We start from the raw sequence: 21,264 nt of genomic DNA on the forward strand, positions 1-21,264 counted from the left end.
GTACGGATACCTAGCAAAATGTCGACATTCGGGCTACATTGGATGAAATCCCGGGGCGCTCCCTGAACGCATAGGCTAGAAGAGACAGCAATAAGGCGAACTTGCAGTATCCATCGGCCATCTGTACCCACAGACTCAAGCAAAGGACGAACCGTCGCCTCGCATCCAGCTTCGATGGCTGAACCAAACCTCCCATCCGACATCGAAAGGAACCCCCCCCCCCCACTCTCGGTCGAATTGCCAGCCAGCGCCCGCTCCGAACAGTGGGAGCTATCTGTGAATGGCCCCTCCAATTCGTCCATCAGACGCCCGGACAGCAGCCTGACTTCTGGCTGTCTCTCAACAGTCATTGGCCATGTAACACTTCCTTTACTGCCTCCCCCCCTTTTCCCTACGCACAGCTCCACGGACCTAAGCTCGGTTCTTTCTCGCTGGCAGTTGCCGTGAAGTCGGCGGCGGCCCTCTTATCATTCACTGCGAAAACGAGAGAGCGCCCAAAGGACAGGATACGGGCTTGTTCTACCACCCATGTGCTACCCTCGCTTTCCCTGTTGAGGAAATTACGCGAAGGAACTTTTGCCTGCAGCTTTCACCACACGGGGGAACCTGGCGACCGGTCGACCAATGCCCGTCCAACAACGAGAAACTACAGAGTAGGCCTCGTCGAAAAGAGCGGGAGCAGCCCTACACTCCGTTCACTTCACTCACCTCGCACCTCAACTCTGAAGCAGCCAGGCCAGGCCAGGACAAGACAGACAGGACGAACGAACGAGCGAGCGAGCGAGTGGGTTGAGAGAGAGGAACGGCTCCCCCATCCCCATCCCCATATCTCTCGCGCTCTCTCCCCCCTCTACCTCTCTTTACCCTCTCTGCTGCAGCCCGCACGCAGCACAACACGCACGAGACAAGACTGCTTTGCCGTCCGCCAGCCAGTTCGGTCCAGTTCTCTCCCTCCCTTTTTTCCCTCTCTCCGGTGTGTGGTCCCATCTTGTCCCAATCCGACCGGTCTGTTGCTCCCGGCCTGACCTAACCTGGGCGTGTGTGCGAGTGTGTCAGTCAAGCAAACCGACGGGTTCTCCAGCCGGTCTTTAATATTTTCGAACCCATCCGTTACCCATACTGAACCATGACGCTTTCTCCTCTGCCGCTCTATTTTTAACCTTGGCAGCCAGAGCAAGAGCCAGACCTCTCTCTTTTTAAGTGGCGACGATCATGGGCACTTTTGTTCCGTCCCCTCCCACGCTCTCGTCTTTCATTTGAAGGCCCGGTGGCACCCCCCCTCCATCTGACGGGCAATTGATGCTTGCCACCAGGGCAGCAACGTGCTGGGCTTCTTGGATGAATCGCATTCGACGACGACACGAGGCACCTGTCCTACCGAGGAGCTTTGACTCGTCCGAGTCTTGACATCTACCCAGCGGTCCGAATCACGGCTCCGTCGGGCTACGCCGAGCGCGGCCGACATGTTCAATCATTCTGGGGACAAGTCCCGCGGCGTTCCCTCTGGGTCAGGATACAGCGACAACAGCAACAGTCAGTTTGACCATCACCATGGCCTATCTCTCAACACGTCAAGTCAACCATATCCCAGGTTTGGCATGCCCCAGAACTTTGGTACTTCTTCGACATGTCCTCCACAACAAGAACCCGTTCGGAGAGACTTCGACTCGTCGTCGTCGTCGTCCATGGACTGGACCTCTCCTGGCGGCGTACAACAAACGCGCTTTAACGTCCGATCCTCCATGAGCCACGCACCGCAGCAGCAGCAGCAGCAGCAGCAGCAGAATGATGGCATGGAACTTGACGAACTCAACTCCCCCCCCGCCGGAGTCTCCAATTTGATCGCGCGCTTTGAGGGGATTCGCGCCGCGCCGCCAAGCAGTAACAGGGTCATGAGTTCAGGCAATTCGGGTGCGAGCCCATCATCGGCGCAATTCGGCGGCGGTGGCATCGGCACCAACAACCTGCACAACAACATGCACAGCAACAGCACAGCAAACATTAGTTCTCCCGCCATGAGTAGAATCACCAGTCCGGTCACTCATAGCCCGGCCGCACCCAATTTTTTTCGTGCCCCGGAGTCATATCGTCCTCCAGTGCCCAGGAGTACCAAGCCGGTCATGGGGCGCGCCCCCTCCAACATTCCATTATTCACGCCAGACTCGAGATTTGGCGATGGGAACAGTCGTGCTGGTGGTTCCTCCACACCCGCCCCACCACCACAGGTTCATCATCAGTCTCAACCATCTGCCGACTTTAGTCAACTAGATCCTTTCATCAATTCATCAGCCAAGACGTTTGCTTCTCAGTCAAACACTTACAATTTGTCGATGAGCGACTTTAATAACACGACGACAAGCAAGAACTTCGCTTCCCAGTCGAACACATCCTTCAACCCGCCTATGAACTCGTTCAACACTTCAACCAAGGGTTTCAACTCTCAGCCCAACAACGTTTTTGACCAATCGACCAACAACACCTTCAGCCCGACGAACACTTATAGCTCCCCCACGAACGCTTTCAGTCCACCACCAAATGCAAATACGTTTAGCCCGCCGCCGAATTCGAATGCCTTTAGCCCGCCGCCTGCAGCTTTCAGCCCGGCACCTACACCGTTCAGCCCGGCAACGTCGACCTTTAGCCCGGCACCGACACCGGCTCCGAGCCTGATTCCTGGTACTCCGAGTGGGATGCAGACACCCTTCGGCCCTCCGCCCCCCACATCGTTCCCGGTAGGCCGTTTCTTTCTTTCGTTCTTTTTGTTCTTTTTGTTTCGCGTGACCTCGAGGAACGACTTCAGTCTAACAGGCTTGTAGGGCCACGCTCGAGCACCCAGCATGGCACCCAGCGTGGCACCGACGCCAAAGTCCGCCATGGGTAGTCGGCCGTCACGGGAACAGGTTCCTGCCGAGGCATGGGAGTCCTTCAAGCTGACCATTAGGCACTTGTATCTGGAAGAGCGGCGGCCGCTGAAAGAGGTCATGCAAATCATGGCCGATCAATATGGGTTTCAAGCAACGTAAGTTTGCCTGCCTGGTCTTTGCCACCCGGACGTACCGTCTCACAGTCGCAGGCCGAAGATGTATAAGACGAGATTCTCGCAGTGGGGATTTGTCAAGAATAACACCGAGGACGAAGTGAAGAGGCTGTTGTCGATGAAGTTCCAGCGCGATGCGGAAGGCAAGGTGTCGGAGTTTGTGCGGAACGGCAGGGTGGTCAACCTGGGCACGTATCTCAAGAGGAAAGGTGTGACCGAGTACGATCTCGTCGACTTTGAAACGCCAGCTCAACTTCCGTCCTACGTGCGATGTCGCACCCCGACACCGCCGCCCGCTCCGGGCTATCTGCGATCACCAGACCTGATCCGAGCGCAGGAGACGATTGTTGGCAACATGAGGAAGGCGCTTCTGCACTGCCGCCAGTTCGAGGTGGAAACTGACAGGCAGGTCGGATGGACGTCGATTATGCTCTGGGGCGCCGGGTCGAGCGACATGTTCGCCGACGCCAACAAGAAGTTCGAGATGGGCGAGCACGACGCGGGCGGGCATCTACTGATGAGGGCCTTCAAGCGACTGGAGATGGACCTCAAGCAGCTGTCGCCCCAAGGCATCAAGGAGCTGCTGCTGGGGATGGTGCATCGCGACGCGGGCATGATGACGGCCATGTGCAAGTACCTGGCGGCCTACTCGACGACCAACTTCGAACGGTCTCATCCCCTGCGACAGACCTTTTCCGCCCTGTACGAGGTGCAACAGAAGCACGGGCCGATCACGCTCTCGGAGCTGGTCTGGGGTTGCATCCCCACCATCGCTGAAGAGCTCGAGGCCATCTACGGACGGCGCCACCCGTACGTTGCGCGGACGTGGATCGACCTGGCCATCTTCTACAACCACGCCAACCCCGAACGACTCGAGAAGCTGCTCATGGAGCTCCAGCCGCTGCGCAGAGAGATCGCGGGCCGTCACGGGCAGGGCAGCGCGGACGACCTTGCGTTGCGGTACGCCGTGGTGCAGCTGATGCAGGCAGCCTGGCCCAACGGCGACAACACGAGGTCGGAGGCGCTGGATCTGTGGGCGGCGATGAGGAGCGCCGGGCTCGTCTTCCCCGTGCGAGGGGCGGAACACAACACGTTCTGCTATCACAGTCCGCTCAAGGTGGACCCGTGGGACAGACGATGCAGAGACCGGTACGACGTCGGAACCCAGTTCTTCCAGCAGCATTGCGGCATCAAGGTGCTGCCGTACTTCGAAGAGGACATGCACTACACGGAACACGCCCCCGACTCTCACTCGGCGCTGGCAGCAGCTCTGGGACACATGGCGCCGTCCAAGTTTTCGCTCATCTGATGAATGCGTAAACGCAAACAGATTTTACTTGACGACGGTCACTTTGATTCGTCCGCTACGGCCCAACGCACGACGGCAGTCCCAACGCACGACGGAGACGTCGCAAACACACACACACACACACACACACACACACACAAACTATACGAGTCACAGACAAGTGACATTTCCGCAACCCCTTTTCTAATTTTATTGGTTCAAGATGATGGATGCTAGGTAGGATGCGACGGTCGCACAACGACAAACGAGAGGCGATTGCCCCGGGCTTGTCAGGATGGGGCTGTCAACGACACCTTGGAACGGTCAAAGATGAGGGATTCTGGATAATTCAGGCGTATTGGGATCAGGGCATAAACGTCATGGACTTGTATGCCATGGCCGGCGTATTGGGGAGGGGGCATTTCCGATTCCACCACACACAGCGAGCACACGTTTTCATGGAATGACACATTGTACAATAGCATTTGGGAGAGGAGCAGAGGATGAAAACCTGATACCACGATACCAGAGGGAGAAGGGAGGACGACTGTAGGCCAACGGCAGCAAAAGAGGAGAGAGAGAGAGAGAGAGAGAGAGAGAGAGAGAGAGAGAGAGAGAGAGAGAGAGAGAGAGAGAGAGAGAGAGAGAGAGAGAGAGAGAGAGAGAGAGAGAGAGAGAGAGAGAGAGACAGAGAGACAGAGAGAAATGGAGAGGCGATGATGAAACGGTTTCACACAGAAACAGCGACGGATTTCCCGATGTGATGAATCCTGCGCGGCGCGCGTGACAGATGTGGGCGTCGATAGGTGGTGATGAGGTGTGGTGAGATGAAGACACGGAGAAATTGTGGAGTGGGATGGACGGCGCCAAACCGAATGGGAGGGGATGAGAAACCAGCCAGCCGAGCCGAATGCCCTGAACAGGCAGATCGACACGGCCTTGGGCCACGGATACGGGAGCCGAGGTGAACGCGAGGAAGCGGAGCGATGGAAGGGGGAAGGGAGAAGGGGAAATCTGTTGGAGGAGGGGACGGACCGACCTGGGACATGACGCGATGAAGGAGAAGTTCCCACTTGGCTCGCCTCGTTTCGGCGGATTCCCGTCTTCTTCAAGTCAATCGCGTAAGAATGCGGATACAGCAGAGTACAGATGCATATTTTCACGCTTGCAGTTGCAGATGCGGCGGCGGGTGTGGGCGACCAGGCGAAGTGGGATTGGTGAACTCTTGGTGGATGACTGATGAGCCGAAGGTCCCCACGCATCGCATGTCGCCTATTTTTTTTATTTTGGCCGCTGGGCCGTCAACTCGGGTTCGGCTTGCTCCGGGGTGGTTGGTGAAGGGAAGGGAGAGGGGAGGGAGGGGGAGGGGAAGGGGGGATGTCCGGCTCCGAAGGGATCCGGAACGGACGTCTCTCCGACCGGGGGCCAGGGGGTAGAGGGTTCCGTGCGCGTTTGTTGAGAAATTTGCATCATGGTGGATGATATGGCGAACAGAGGTGGGTGTCTGCCGGTGAATCTGGTCCTCGCAACCGGGCCGGGCTTCACTGTGGGAGGGAGAGAGAGAGAGAGACACCATCCGTACAGAGTACGCGGTAGAGGGAAAGGGGGGAGAGAGAGACAACTGCATGGGTGGTCTTTTCCGCGCGTATCATGGCATATCCGCCAAGGCGGGATATCCGGAAACTCCGCGGCGCGCCTTACAATGCCGTCGGCGTCCGCAAACCGCAAATGGGAGAAGGTTGGCCAGACTCTCAGTGGGCTCTTTTCAGCTCGCGCGATTCCTCACGACCCACCGAGGGAAGATGAGAAAGTGTGGTCTGGCTATGAAAAGGGGGGGGGGGGGGGGGGGGGGGGGGCTGTACTGGGTGGGAAAAGCCCCTCCACTAAACAAACAATGGACACGCTTGTTGGAAGCAGGAATGATGAATTGCTTGTTATGCAAATGAACATACATGGATGGGGTGGGATTGATTTGTTTCCCCCTGTTGCTCCTCCTCGTTGGTTCGGGCTGATGTTCTGCCGTTTAATGTTGTTTTTTGACATGTGCTTTTCCCCCCTTCCCTCCATTGCTTGGCTGGTTGATGTCTCTGTCCCTGTTTCTTCCAGGTGCGTCTTTGTGCGCTCTTCTTTTCAGTCAGTCGGGCAGTCTTTGTTCTGGTCGGTGTCATCTTGGTGGTGGGACCCTCGACTCGAAAGAGGGTGACAGTCTACGCGGCTGTGCCAGACGGACAGACAGACCGGGAACATCCGTGCTGGCTTGGGGGGGGGCTGGCGGCTGTTATTTGTCGACTTCTTTTGAGGGAGTTTTTTTTTGGCAGCGCGGAAACGCTTGATTTGAGCATGGGCCAGTGCTACATGGACAGGCTCCTTAGGGCAGACGGTGCCAGAGGATGGCACTGGCGTTAGACGCGCCTGGGATGGCGAGATGCGGGACGGATATATGTGTGTGTGTGTGTGTGTGTGTTGGCGCGTGGCTGATGTCCTGTTGGATTGAGAGGTGGCTATCCTCTCTGATCACTACGGCGCGGGTTCGTATGTAAGATGTCGGAGAGACTTCGTGGGCTGAAGCTCACGGGGCAGTAGCAGGTTTCCTCGCGCGGACTGGTTCATCACTTGGCGAGAGACGCAAGGCAACATGTCGAGCCAGAGGAGAGGAGAGGCCTGAGGTCCGAGACCTGAGGCAGTGGGATATTGCGGAGAATATTGGATCCCCTCTCTTCCTCTTCTTTTTTATTTGTCTTTTTCTTATTTTTTTTTTGTTATTTTATTATTATTTCTCTTGCTTGAATACGTTGGTTCTATTAAGTTTGCTTTCTTTCTTTGGCCTTGATATAGTTGGGTTTCGGGATGGACAGACGTCCAATGAGATTTAACCGGGGGAGGGAAAAGGTGAGTTGGGTATGCGTGAGGTGTGATTGTTTGGATGACGTTTCCGGATTAGCCGCCTTCTCGGGGCAGGAAAGAGAGAAGAAGGGGGTCCTTCGTGCTTGACACCGGTCAGGTCAGCCTAGGGCTGAGGCGGAGGCTGGAGCATGCTACTCGATTGACGGTCTTGAGGAGGACCATTTTGCGGTTTTGGATGAAGTGTTTTCCTGGCGGATGTCGTTGTGTGTCAGTGAGAGCCTCAGTGAGATCATCGGTGAGAACATCAGTGAGAACATCAGTGAGAACATCAGTGAGAACATCAGTGAGAACATCAGTGAGAACATCGGCTGAAAACTTCAGGAGGCTGACAAGGCGAGCAAGGGAATCCATACGGCCTTGTTGGTCACGTCGCAGTTCCCGGGTTACGACGACGCTCAACCAGACGCGACTCGTGAGCTGTGCGTCTGCGACGTGGGCTGCCTCCAAAAGTCTACTCTGCGCATGCAGCGGCCTCTCAAAGGGGGGGTGCGGGAATGGGATGGTTGTGCGAGCGCCACCATCTCAGCCCTCGTCTCAGCCCTCATTCCGATTATCCGGCCACAATGCCACAGTACTCTAAAGTAAGGCGTCCTTTACATGAGGTGGCTTTCCTTCAACCACTTGCCACAGCCCAGGAGCAATGTCGTGGCGGCGGCGGCCCAGGAAGGGCGAGTCGAGACGGGGGCTGAGGCTTGGGCGTGACAGCTGCCAGTTTTGCCGCCCGGCGAACATGTGCGAGAGTTCCCATTGATCGACTGTTTCGGCAAAGTCTCTCTCGACGCCACGGACTGAAGGCAGTGAAGAGAGAGAAAGGAGGAGGGGGGGGGGGGGAGGAAGCCCCCCTTCCAGAATGTCGAGAGGACGCTGTCCAGACACGACTGTTGAATAGGCAGATGCACCAAGGACCGTCAGAGAGTCAGGGCCTGACATGAAAGCAGGACGCACAACGCACTGAAGGGAAAAAGAAGAGAAGGGACTCACTCCCCCCCCCCCCCAGAGTTCGACTTGGCTCTGAACCGTTTTCAGGGCCATGGGCGTGGTGGGCTGGGCGTGAGTTTCCCCAAGACACGTCGACGGGCTAGACCGCATTCTGGAAGACGACTCACTAGTCTCGCCCAAGACGAGATAAGGTTTGAGACGAGCTGCTCAAGCTCCCTTTCAGCCGCATATTTTGGCAGGTTGGGGGAAAAAGGATCTTGTCCTCTTTCGGCGTATTCCCGATTCGGAGCAGGACTACGGTGGGCTTGATGTGAGTTGGCGTTCTTGTCTCTTCGAGACTCGCTCTCTTTCCCAGCACACACACAAACCACCTCGCCGGGTCTGGGAGGTCGGTCACCTTTGATCACAGTAACGCTGTTTCAATGGAAGCCACGGGTCTAGCGGAGGAGGGGAGAGAGAGAGAGAGAGAGAGAGAGAGGCTGTGAGCGGGTGCGTTGTGGAGATGACGAATCTATCGATGATGGCGTCCACCAAACGCCATGCCGGTACCGTTCGTTGCTTGTCTCGTCGTTGGTATTAATACGCCGTGGCTTCCGATCTTCTCATCGTCGACAAGATGCATTCCCCGAGGCGTTTGGTGTGTTAGACTTTTGTATCGAAAGTTGAAGAAGAAGAACCCCCAATACTGTCGTTTCTGTCACTCCCCCCTGTTGTTCCTTTTCGTTGATTTTCAGGCTGCTATTGTTAGGTGACTTCGGGTGTGTGTGTGAGCGAGAGAAAGTCTTTCATCATGAGGTTGAGCAAGCAGGCAACGGAGCCGAACTACCAGGTCATCGATGCCTCCAGTAAGTCAACGCCCCCTCGTCCTTCTCCTTTTTGCAACGAACAGGTCGCTGACCCTCGGGTGCGTCCACAGGGACGGCGGACACCAAGAAGAGGCCGTTCAGGGCCCAGCTGTACTCCATCATCGCCCTGCTGGTCGTGACGCTTGGGCTGATCGCCGTGGGCGTGCTGATCAACCAGAAACTCCCGGCAGGCTCCGAGTCGCGCTTCGAGCTGGGCGGCTCGGGCAAGGCCGTCGCGTCCGCCACCCACAAACGCGCCGTCGCCGTGCTGGGGCCGCGGGAGAGGGCCCTCCGCAACGCCGCCGACGCCGTGCTGGACGCAGCGGCGGTCGGCGCCGCGTGGAGGCGGCAGATTTCGAACAATCCCGAGGTCACACCGTTGCCGACTCCACCCTTCATCGGCGATGAACCGATAGAGCCACCGCCGTCGCTGACTGACCCGGATACGCCGACGCCGACGCTACCGCCGTTGACTGATGCCGACACGCCGACGGAGACGCTGCAGCCCCCCACAACGACGACGACAACGCCGGCTTACACGCCTACACCAACGACGACGACGACAACAACTCCGCCGACGACTCCGCCGAGTTCAACGACGACGACTCCACCGAGTCCCACGACGACCACGACCAGCACGAGCAGTAGCATCTACACCTCTACGAGTTCCAGTTCCAGTTCCTCCAGCTCCATACCCACTTCGAGTTCAGCTTCGAGCTCTAGTTCAACCCCTAGTTCTACTACGACTTCTAGCTCAACCTCAAGCTCTACCACAACTTCAAGTTCCACCACAAGCTCTACTTCGTCGTCCAGCTCTGTCTCAAGTTCTAGTTCTACTTCAACTACCGATTCGACCTCGACTTCTACTACAACTTCTGACTCGAGCTCAGAGACCTCGTCGTCGTCAACCACCCCCACCGACACCACCAGCACTCCAACAACCAGCCCGACATCAGAAGCCACCACGTCAGACAGCACGACGACGCCTCCGCTCACATCGACAACCGCAACCGAACCGAGCTCCACGGATGGTTCCTCCACCACGACGCCAACGACTCTGAGCAGGACCAGCTCGCGCATCACCACGAGCGGGAGGAGCAGCAGCTTGACCACAAGCAGAACGACGCCGACTGGTTCCACTCCAACCGGCCGTTCTACCACCAACTCGGGGAGCACCATTTCAACCAGAACTACGCCTACCGGAACCAGCACCAGCCCGTCCGGCACTACGCCTGCTGGTACCGGCACTACGCCGGTCGGCACTACCCCAGTCGGCACTACTCCGGTTGACACCCCGGTTGACACCCCGGTCGACACTACCCCGGTCGACACTACCCCGGTCGACACCGGTACCAGCCCGGCCGGCACCACGCCTCCGTCCGGAAGTAGCCCCGAGACCACACCAGGGCCGAGCGAGGCCACGCCGGTGACGACTCCGACGGGCTCTCCATCGGCGAGCCTGCCGGAACAAAACATCCTCTTGCCGTCTTCAACACCGCCGACAGACCCAACAGTCTCTTTGTTCGCGAGCTCCGCATCCGCCCAAGAAGACCCGTCGCCGTCGCCCACGCCGAATGTTTCCGACCCCAGCAGCCCCTCCACGCCGGATCCGACCCCTGTTTCCGGATCTCCGACGGCCTCCCAGCCGGCAGCCCAGTCATTTGTGTCGCCTCCTTCAACAGGCGACTCCAGCACCCCTCAACCGACGGGCGTCACCTCGATCCCCGCCGGCTCCGCCTCCCCGTCTTCGCCGTCGTCAGATCCAGCTCCCTCAGGAGTGCCATCCGGAAGCCAAGTTGCGACTCCGAGTCCGAATACGCCGGCACCGTCGGATCCGTCAGCCGTTGTGGCATCCAGCGGTTCACCTTCTGTATCTCCGGACCCGGAAGGCAGCCAGACGACCGGCTCGCCGGTTTCACAGCCGGCTACAGTTTCCCCGTCCGGCTCAGACGCCGTCACGCCGTCCGCCACCCCGGCGCTAGCCACGTCCGATATCCCGATCAACATTGCGCAGGCCTCCGTGTCCAGGAGCCTCTCGCCGTCCGAGTCCGGGGCATCCGTGGCATCACTTATTCGACAGGCATCGGACTCCCCTCTTCCGAGCATTCTCTCGGCGCAGCCGACTGCGTCCGATGCCGTTACACCTGCCAGCCAAGAGGCTTCTGCTTCTCTAATCCCAGCCGGTCCTTCGATATCGGCCGCCCCCTCAGCTCTGGCGGCAGCCTCAGACACAGCCGCTCCCTCGGCTTCAGCCGCCCCCTCGAACTCGGCCGCCCCCTCGAACTCGGCCGCCCCCTCGAACTCGGCCGCCCCCTTAGCTCTGGCGGCAGCCTCAGACACAGCTGCTCCATCCGATCCAGCTGTTCCCTCGGCTTCAGCCGCCCTCTCAGCTCAGGCGGCAGCCTCAGACACAACTGCTCCATCTGACCCAGCTGTTCCCTCGAATTCGGCCGCCCCCTCGGCCGTGCAGACGCAGGCAGAGAACCCGAGTGATACCCAAGCCGTACCCTCGCCGGCGGCGTCCCAGTCCAACGCTCCGCCGAGCGCCAATACTCCCGCGCCGAGTGCCACTCCCCAATCCGACGCCGCCACGCCGTCTGTCCCCCCAGCAACGACCCCAGCAACAGCTACTCCTGCGTCCAACACTCAGTCGGCGCCCGAGACGCAGTCTCAGAGGGAGAGTTCCGCGTCCGCGTCAGAGACAGAACCGACGGCCACAGAATCGACGGCCTCGCCCACCACCGCCGACCCGAGTGCGTCGGCGACGCAGCCCGATGCCACCGTCGTCGTGCAACAGACCGCCGTGCCCAAGGGCCCCAACGAAGAGGTCGTGAACGAGAAGGTGACGGTCGGCCAGGCCATCGTCAGCAACTTCGTCCCCATCGTCGCCGCCCGCGGCTTCACCTCGGTGCTGTCGTCGTCGTTCGCCCAGGTCGCCGCCTTCGAGCCCCTCCGCCAGCTCATGACCGACTCGGGCGCCTCGGGCGCCGTGCTCGCCGGCTCGGCCATCACCCTCGTGCCCCTCGCCGCCAGCTACCTCTACGCCGACATCGCCAGCGCCTTCGCCGTCGAGGCCCTCGCCACCGACGCCTTCTGGTGCGCCGAGAAGCCGTCCCAGTACATCAGCTCGCCGTGCCCGCCGCGCCTCAGCGTCAACAGGTGGGCCGTGAACGTCGTCATCTCGGGCCTCGTCGCCGTCGCCGTCTCGCTCATCTTCATCGTCGGCCTCTGGTTCAAGACGCCCTCGCGCATCGCCGTCGACACCACCACCATCTCGGGCGTCGCCACCGTCCTCGGCCACCCAGAGGTCGAGCGCCAGTTCGCCGCCGTCCCCAAGGACATGACCAACAGCCAGCTGGCCCTCCACCTCAAGAACAGCCGCTTCACCCTCGGCACGTACCAGGCCCAGGGCGGCGGCGAGCGGTACGGCCTCGTGCCCATCGACCAGCCGATGGGGGAGGACCGGCCGCGGTCCCTCCTCCAGCGCCTCGAGGACTCGGCCGTCGAGCGCAAGGCGAGCATCAACACGGCGCCCTGGACGCGCACGCGCTTCCACATCGACCTGCTCTTCGCCGTCTTCCACCTCGGCCTCCTCGGCCTCGCCATCGCCGCCCTCGCCAACGTCAACAACCCGCGTCGCATCTTCAGCTACACCTCGCGGGCCGCCACCGTCGGCGTCCGCGTCGGCGTGTGCTTCATCGGTATCCTTGTCTCGCGGTACTGGGGCATGGTCTTCGCCGACGCGCAGAACCTCGCGCCCTATGCGCGCATGCACGCCGCGCCGTCCAAGGCCGAGGGCACCATCACCAAGCGCGGCTTCGGCGTGCCGCTGCTGGCCATCGTGCCGCTCGTGAGGATGGGCTACGCCGTGCCCGCCGCCGTCGCCGTCGCCGCGCTCTTTGCCGAGTTCTTCGTCGTCGCCGTCAGCGGGCTGCCGTGGCGGCCGGGGCAGATGCGCGGCGAGTACATATTCTGCGGCGTCGCGTGCGTCGTCATCGCCTCCTTCATGCTGGTCGCCCAGGGGCTGGTGTTCTACCTGCGCAGCACGCTGCCCACGATGCCGCGCCGCCCGGACTCGGTCGCCTCCGTCATGACGTACGTCGCCGGCACGACGATGAGCCGCGACTTCGTTGCCGTGTCCGGTCTGGAGAGGAAGGCGGCCGAGAAGGCCATCGGCAGCTTGGGGAAGAGGTACGCGTATGGGTTGAAGGTGGAGGAGAACGGAAGGCAGAGGTGGGTTGTTGACGAGGTCGGGACAGGGTATGAAGAGAGTCGAACGAGGGCGACGGACAATACCGTGTGAGTGAGAGCGGTACAGCTCTCTTGTACTTAATGTATTTAGAATGTAGAGTGGATTTTAGAGACAATATTAGAGGGAAGAAGAAGAACCTAACAAATGCGTTTGAGACGCACTAGATGTTCACTATCATGAATTGGTTCAATCCCCTTTGATGCTGATGGGATTTAAGTGAATGGAAAAGCCCTGCAGGACTAGAGAATCCCTCTTTTGCTGAATAGATAAATCCCAACCGAGAATGTCTTATGTCGGCTCAACCCCGATGTGCCTTGCTGCTTGTGAAAGTCTCCTGGCAAATCTTTCTTCGACTATTGCCACAACTCGCGAGCTTCACACAACCCTTCAAGGGCATCCCCCCCCCCCACACACACATTCAACGTAGGAAAAGAAACGTTCAGTCTGCCAACATGTTAGCCCGGTGTAGGATTCAATGCTGACAGTCAACGGATTGGTCTGTAGTTCATACTTCCGCCACGGTTAACGCAGACTTGCCAAACTCCAGGAGAACTCTGGTAGCAGATTCTTCCCTGGCAGCACTGGTACGCAAAGTTCGCTTGGCAGGCCTCGCGAGTTGCGAAATTTCCCGGCATGCAGTTCACACCTTGTCCGGGAAGGTTTTGGGCCAGGCAAGACGGAACAACGACACCCGCAAGGAGAAACAGGGCGAAAAATGAAGGCGCCATGATGCGAGAGAGTTTCGAATTACGAAATGGGCAATGTTTTCCTGGAGCTGATGAGAAAGACAACGAAGGAATGTGCTATGTGCGCGAGCAGCTGGGGCTTTGATGGTATTTGGTTGGCAGCCGACACTGGTAAGTAGGAGACATCTTGTTTTCAGATCCCATCTTATAGAAGGGCCGCATTTGCGAACTGAGCAATAATCAACCCTGTGCTTGGGTCGTCTGTCGGATTCGCTCTAAGATGAAGTCTTGACCTCGGGTTCGATTCATGACTTGCGCGCTCCTCGCAACCATGGAACAGCTAGCAGGGGCCCATGTGCCCACCCATTGAGATGCCGATCCACTGACAGTGACAGGGCATCTATGACATGACATGGTGCCTGCCCGGCTGAGGCAGCCCAACAGACATGGTGCGTCGCTGCCTTCAAGACCGTTTGTTTCCAGAGAACAAGAGTGTGAATGAGAATCTGGAAACAAACCAAAAACGGACCCCGGGCGGGGAGAGGACCAGAGAGAGAACCTAGACTTGAAAACGAAAGAGAGTGAGGGCAAGCGTGTCTGACAAGAAACAGATCAGCTTGTGTCGGCCAACTTCCGGCTGGGCTTTAGTCAGATTAATACTAACATACCGCCGTATGTGTATCTATGGCTCGGTTGGGTTAGCAATGGCCAAACGCGAAAGATAGATAGAATGAAATCATTTACAGGTGGACCTCGACTGTAAAGTGCGTTGCTGCAGCTCAGCGGGGTGCAGTTAGGCTGCACAAGCTATCGGCCGATCATCATAGACACTGCCAGAGGACATTACTCGCCTGCAGCTCATACCTGATAGCCGTACCGATGACTGTCAGACCGATAAGGGTATATAAATGCTTAGCAGTTATTCTTTACGGTAACGAGGTTAATACATAGTTCCATAAAGATGTAAGTTCTCGGCATTGTTCCCAGCTTGAACCCGGCAAGTTCGGGGAAGTCGAAGTATCTGGTCCACGTTTCCCACATTTGCTAAAAGGTCCTAGTGCCTTTTTTTTTTTTTTAAACTTGCGGCCATGTTACATCCACGTGGATGTAAAAGGCTTATTCAATAAGCTCTTCGACGCTCTGCAAGCTACTTCCTTTAAACTGACACGCCAGACATATCTTGTAAGAACTGTAAAAATAAAGACGATTAAAAGGGGGGGGGGACCTCCCAAGTCTTAGTCTTTTCAATCAGGACAAGGAAATTTCTACTGATAGCATCGCTGAAGTAACTGATATCCTGGCCTCGGTCTTTAGTAGGTGGCGCCCCTTGTTGATCCCGAACTTTGGACTTGTTGTCTAGGTCGCGCGGTAGGGGGTTTGGCGGGGTGACGCCCTTGATGTTGTCTTCTTTCAGGACGTTCCATTCTTTAAAGAGCTCCTCGACCACCTTGCTCCCCTGGAAGGGATTCTGGGACGCCAGGAGCGCGGGTGTTGTCCAAGTTTTCGGGTCCGCATCATCCTCACGAGTCCCAGCGTAGGCAGAGAGCAGAACTTCGTACATCCATTCGGCAGAGTTTGTTCGCTGGGGGCACTGTAGCTTCTCCATCGGCTGGAGGAGGCGTTTTCTTTCCGTCTTGCTCCAACCTGTTGTCCAAATCGTCATTCTTGGTTGTCGTGTTGTGTTGAGCTTGACGGCCGAATGGAGACCAATGACTCTTCCCTGCCTGATCCCGCCGCAGGTGAACGGCATGATGTCCGTCCGGAGGGGTCTGTTCAAAGTCCTGTTCGTCCGGCTGCTGGCTTATTTAAAAGAGCTTTGTCTGGCTAATCCTTCTGTTGGACAGCTAAAAGGTCGCGTGTAAGGCAAAACGATTACCATATCGCATCACTCATCGGGCCCGGAGAAGACCAATCCAGACTCGACCGCCATGGCGTCCCAAGATTCAAAGACCGACGCAGCTCACGGAGTTGTCCGCCGACCACGAGGACTTGCTCGAGCGGGTGGACAGTTTCTTCCTGGGGGACGGCACATAAGTGAGGGGAATATGGAGAATTAAGCATTCGCTAGCGGGAGGCTACGAAAGGAGGAGGATATCCGTTCATCAAGAGAAGATTCTTGTTCTGGACGGCAAAAAGAAAGTTGTCCTTGAAGGGAGCCTCAAGCAGTCTAGCCTGCATTCACAATAACTGGACTCATTTGCACAATTAAGAAAGACACCGAGTGAAGATAACTCGCTTGGCAAGTTTCTCATTGCCTGGAAAACAAAATGCTGCCAGCCAAGACCAAAAGAATTGCGCCGAGGGGGAATCGAACCCCCGGCTCCCCGACGCTGCTTGATGGCAACGGAGAATTTTACCACTAAACCATCGGCGCTGTGTGAGTCGTGATGTCGCTTGGAGCGTTGGTTGGAACGCTGGTTGGTGACGATCGGCGGTAAGAAGCTCATGTGGGATCGCGTGCTTGTCGTCCGTGGGGACGGAGGAAATTGTTTTACGGACTTGAGCGAGTGGGGCGAAACGACTTCTGGGGAGACACGCTCCATCGACGAGCTGAGGCGGAGCAGCTGTTGTTAGACGCCGCTTTCAGGATGTTAGGGGTTCTTGAAACAAACTCTACATAGGAAGAAGAAGAATACTCTTCCTATTAAACCTCTCTTACGGAGAGTACCGGTCAACTATTGGCCCTTTCTGCTTCAAACATGTGCTTCAGGTCTACCTGTAGCCCCCGGTGAAAGTGAATCATAACTGATGTCATATACTGTGAGAAGCATCAACTGCATACTAGGCAAAGCAACTTTCTTCGGCCCAGATTCGAGGGTCAGAGTCGGTGTGGAAGAAACGCTGCATTGATATGGAATTCTGATATCAGAGACATTCTCAAATCCCCGGTTCCATAACGACGCCAGCGATGTGAAGCAATAATCCCCCCCTAGAAGCATGTTCCATGTATCATCGCGGACACGATACGTAGTCTTCTTCCCTCCAGATTGCTTCCCAGATTCTAGAAAGCGGAAATGAGAACCAAAAAAAATGCAAATCAGAAGCCCTAAGGAAAGAAATCGAATGCCCCCCACCGAAATGCCGCCAACCAAAAAACAAGAACACTCACTATCCAAGCTCAATAACTGCCGACTTCATCGGGTTCTCTCTTGACCTGGACCTCCGTCGACATGTCACCCTCCTCATTCTCTGAATCGACCTCTTCCGCGTTTGAATCGATGTCCTCCTCGACCGGCACAAACCGGGGGAGTCGGACATGGACAGCGTGCCACGTCGTCCTCCACCGGATAACGATAGTCCGAATTTGCGCCTTGGCATCGTCGGTCATCATAGTCCCTGCGCTTGGCATCAGGAACGAGATAGAGGACCGCTTGAGGACGCGGAGCATCTCGGCGCGTATGCGGCCACCACAACCCTTCTTTGGAGCCATCCAGAGTTGCCCTACCTCCTTCGAAGTGCCGCGATGTAACTTTGCGAGCTGTGTCTCCAGCGCGTTGCGGGCGTTTCTAAACATCTGAACGCCATCGGCTTCGACGTGTTTCTGGACGACTTGGCTCTGCCTTTCTTTGATTTGTTTTCCTGGTTGAATGTTAGCAATGTCCATTTCACATGCGGCACCAGGTCACTCCGCCAACGTACCACGGATCCGGGCAGCAGCTTCGAAACCCGGCCGCATGCCGCTTGAGAAATATCTCTGAACGATCCCCCTCTCCTTTCGCGCGTCCTTCTCGAATAGATTGATCTGTTCTCCTACGTCGGTCATGTACTTGTCAAAGAGATGGTCGAGTTTGTAGGTGTTCGCCTTCATCAACTCCCGGAAGGATTCTGGCATGCCCTCGTCGTCATGCAAACTCTCGACCCACTTCTTGAAGGCAACAAGACCACTGCTATGGATGGTCTTCTTGATCGTCGAGAATTTCTGAGTGAAGCCGGTTCGCCACTTATCCTTATGGCCTCTCCAGAAAGAAAGATCTCTAATCATCAGTCAGTAACGTCAAGGTCATCGGAATAAGATATGAACATCCTTACACGTCGCCCAGCCAGTGGATCTCGGCCTTGGGCTGAGTTCTCCGAGCTCGACGTTTGAATACACCACCGTGCCTCTTCACACAGGCCTGGTAGGTAGACCAATGGGTTTCATCCTCCTTGCTCGAAGGGCGGGTGCCTGCCCAATGGTTCTTCACCTTCCACGCTTCTAGGAACCGCCTGAGGTTTTTCATAGCCATTTGCGTTTCCTTTCCATTCTTTCCGAGATTGCGTTTGAGAGACACCTTGGTCAAGCTGCTCTTTCGCAGCGGCTCCAAGTGAGACAGCTTTTGTTGGAGTTTACGGCGCACTGAGGAAGTGATGGCCTGTTGTGACGGTTAGCTGAATCATCCATCCACTCGGGGTCATGCAATGAATCCTGTAGCTTACCGTCCCCAGTTCTTTCATCAACCCATCCAGGCGGACTTGCAAACTGACAACTTCGCTCTTACTGAGCCTGGGAAGGTCGGTGACATTGGCTTGCGTCCAGCCATCGGCGGCGTCGATCAGGACCTGGATATGGTGAATGTCGGCGTCTGCCCACTCCTGCCTGTAAGGAAGGGAGATTCTGTACAGCCAGGCCTTCAGGTCTGGAATGCCGGTAGAGTTGACGTCCGGGAAGCCGTCGATAGATGGTGTCTTTTGGAGCTCCATGAACGCTTCGCTGCTGACAGGATACACCGAAGACACGGCGACAACCGATTCCTCAGCAACGTTGATCCTCTTGCTCGGGTCGAGGAGGGTTTCCTTAATCTTGCGCTTCAGCTCCTTGTTTCGCTCTTGAATGCAAAGATATTTCAGCTCGGACCTGATGAAATCCCTCTGGTATTGGAGCTCATCCATTCGCTCCTGTTTGCCATTTGTATCAGTATTGCCAGAGCCGAGTCGCTGCTTTTTGGCAGCCCGACATGTGGCCTGGTCAGCGTTAGCCCGTTTACGGCCGGCGAGTGGAACATTTTTCGAGTCCTCCCCATCATCCTGGACCATGTTGCCGTGCTGTTCCATCTCTGCCAGAGCATCTTCTATCTCGGCCAATACATCGACTTTCTCAACGATGTCATGGGTAGGAAACTCAGTTTCGGCGGTGTCGCAGTTCATGCTGTCGATCTTGGTGACAACAACACATATGGATTCGTCCTTCAACATGCCGTCCATGTCCAACTGTGTGGTTTGGTTCTCGGACAAGATGAAATCGGCAGCGGCTTTGTTGTCGGCAGCTCGTGTTGCAGGCGTCACGACAATCACCTTGTCCAACCGATCTTGATAACTGTGGGCGATTTCTCCTCGGAACCCAAAGGCGTCGCTGGTTCCTGGAAGGTCAACAAGCTTAATGCCGTTGCGGAGAATAGGAGAATCGACAAAAGCCTTGACTTTCTCAACCAACGGCCAGTACTTTGGGGCGGAAGACTTGTTTGCACTATCCACATACTGCCTCAAGAGCCTGATAAAGGCCCTCTCGCTGGCGGCCACAATGTGTTCCTGATGGTTTCCCGTATTGTCGGCCTTTCCGTTGGGGAAAATGTCGGTGGCGAGTGATTTTGCGTTCTGCAAGATCTGCTCCGGAGAGGATTTTCGAATGAAGGCATCCGAAAGGCCGGACCAGCTCATGATGCTTTGGATGCTGCGTTCAACCTCGGCGTACTGTCCCGAGAAGTCCGAGGTTGGATCATTCTCAAACAGGCTTCTCATGTCTTCAAGATCTGCTTGCTCCTTTTTCAAGGCATCGAGCTCTGTCTTGACTGTGTCCCAACTCTTGAAAGTGATGATGGCGCGAAACTTGTTTCCGCCTGCAGTGTCGTTGTTGTAGCCAAAGATACAAACGGCAGCCGTACATGCCGAACTTTGGCTCGTGGGCACAATTCTGTAGCCGAGTAACGCATTGATCAGAGAACTCTTACCAAGCCCAGTCTCACCCCAGATACCGATGAGGATCTGGCGCTCGTTCTGGAAGGTTTTGAGGGTCTCTGCCACATATGGTTAGCAACACTCATGAGGAAAGATGGCATAACGCTCACTCAAGTTGTCTTCCCAATCCTCAATGCCTTCGATGAATTGTCGCACGGCTTTGCTCTTGAAAACAGTCTCCAGATGCTGGAGCTGAAGTTGGCCGAAAGCACGAACCTTCTCTTTCTCATCGACCAGTTCTGCCATGTCAGTCAAGACAGTCGCCGTGCCCTCTGGCATGTCAGTATGAGTCGAAGTCATCTTTTCCGAAGAATTCATAGCCCAGCAGTATAACCAGGCAAGGCAACTGGCGCGACAGCCGAAGTGAAGTGTGATGACGGTACAGGTATGTATGTAGCCGTCTAGGTGTTTGTTTTGAAGCAGTTGAAATAGGGGAGCGAAAGCGCTGAAAGATGAAAGTTGTGTAAGGTGGAAGTTTAGGAAAGCCAAGGGCTTGTTCTACAAGTAGTTGGAGGCCTTGGAGTACCGAGGGAAGGAAAGGAAGGGAGAGGAAGAAAAGAAGCCGGCAACTGCACCCCGAAAGAGGTAAGTACTTGTAGCAAAAAGAAGGGGTGGTAGCTTCCGAGTGGAGAGAGATAAAAAGAGAGGGGGAGGTTGAGGCAAGAAATGGGTCGGCAAAGAGAGGCTGAAATTGTGGTATTTCTAGCCCGAAGAAGAAGGAGACCAGAAGTCAAGGAGAGCGAGTTGTAGAGGATACAGAGAAGCAATGAGACTGAAACTCGGCAGGCCAAAATCGAAGAAACACGAAGTTGACTGGGTATTTGGCGTCGTTTTCCTTGAGGTTGGGCAGGTTAGTTGAAAGGCAAGAGTCGGAGTTGCAGAGCTTGATCGAGGGTTTTGTACTCGAGGTGGGACGGATTAGTAAAGAGAGAAGACTGATGTTGCGACTTGAGAGTAGAAGGAAACAATTCCGAGTTTTGAGGTTGGCAGGAAACCGATTGGAGAGAATAATGAGGATGTAGAAAGAGGGAAGCGAGGCAGAAGAAATGAAGACATTGATCATCGAATCAGTGGTGTTACTTGTTGCAGGGACAAACTTTTAACGGAAAGTGCCCATCAAAGGGCCGCAGTCGTTCTTACCGTCGAATACGCCACTTCCGCCATCACGTATGGAATATTAGATGAGAAAGTGACAGAGTTTGCGATCATCATCAAGAACTACAGTATCCATAGCATGATTCCGCTGAGGGCGCCTTGCCAGGGAACTAGTTGACTCTCATCAGTAGTAGAGTTGTGTCATCATCACCATGAATGGGGACAACAAACATCTGGCCATGATGTTATCACGAGAGTCTGGCCATTTAGGGGGTATGAAGTTCAAG

General features: G+C 56.2%; 5 protein-coding genes across 5 annotated transcripts; 2 read left to right on the top strand and 3 right to left on the bottom strand.

Moving 5' to 3' along the window:
- Nucleotides 1–2,837: 2,837 nt before the first annotated feature.
- CH63R_13096 (N1-acetylpolyamine oxidase) lies at nucleotides 2,838–4,346 on the top strand (the record flags this gene model as incomplete). The annotated part of the gene is made up of 2 exons (XM_018308070.1): nucleotides 2,838–3,019; nucleotides 3,074–4,346. 2 exons carry the CDS (start codon nucleotides 2,838–2,840, stop codon nucleotides 4,344–4,346), a joined length of 1,455 nt encoding a protein of 484 aa, XP_018152487.1.
- Nucleotides 4,347–7,322: 2,976 nt separating this feature from the next.
- On the bottom strand, nucleotides 7,323–8,318 carry CH63R_13097 (uncharacterized protein; the record flags this gene model as incomplete). The annotated part of the gene is made up of 2 exons (XM_018308071.1): nucleotides 7,323–7,670; nucleotides 7,827–8,318. The coding sequence occupies 2 exons, from the start codon at nucleotides 8,316–8,318 to the stop codon at nucleotides 7,323–7,325; spliced, it is 840 nt and encodes a 279-aa protein (XP_018152488.1).
- Nucleotides 8,319–8,958: 640 nt separating this feature from the next.
- Nucleotides 8,959–13,316, top strand: CH63R_13098 (uncharacterized protein; the record flags this gene model as incomplete). Its single annotated transcript, XM_018308072.1, is given in 4 exon segments — nucleotides 8,959–9,013; nucleotides 9,085–9,690; nucleotides 9,906–10,268; nucleotides 10,285–13,316. 4 exon segments carry the CDS (start codon nucleotides 8,959–8,961, stop codon nucleotides 13,314–13,316), a joined length of 4,056 nt encoding a protein of 1,351 aa, XP_018152489.1.
- A 1,842-nt stretch (nucleotides 13,317–15,158) lies between these two features.
- Nucleotides 15,159–15,701, bottom strand: CH63R_13099 (uncharacterized protein; the record flags this gene model as incomplete). The annotated part of the gene is made up of 1 exon (XM_018308073.1): nucleotides 15,159–15,701. One exon carries the CDS (start codon nucleotides 15,699–15,701, stop codon nucleotides 15,159–15,161), a length of 543 nt encoding a protein of 180 aa, XP_018152490.1.
- Nucleotides 15,702–17,069: 1,368 nt separating this feature from the next.
- Nucleotides 17,070–20,161, bottom strand: CH63R_13100 (Tat pathway signal sequence; the record flags this gene model as incomplete). Its single annotated transcript, XM_018308074.1, has 5 exons — nucleotides 17,070–17,530; nucleotides 17,591–17,925; nucleotides 17,981–18,303; nucleotides 18,368–19,941; nucleotides 19,993–20,161. The coding sequence occupies 5 exons, from the start codon at nucleotides 20,159–20,161 to the stop codon at nucleotides 17,070–17,072; spliced, it is 2,862 nt and encodes a 953-aa protein (XP_018152491.1).
- Between the last annotated feature and the right edge of the window lie 1,103 nt (nucleotides 20,162–21,264).

Source organism: Colletotrichum higginsianum, chromosome 9, assembly GCF_001672515.1.
Source record: "Colletotrichum higginsianum IMI 349063 chromosome 9, whole genome shotgun sequence".
In the NCBI taxonomy this organism is placed as follows: Eukaryota; Fungi; Ascomycota; class Sordariomycetes; order Glomerellales; family Glomerellaceae; genus Colletotrichum; species Colletotrichum higginsianum.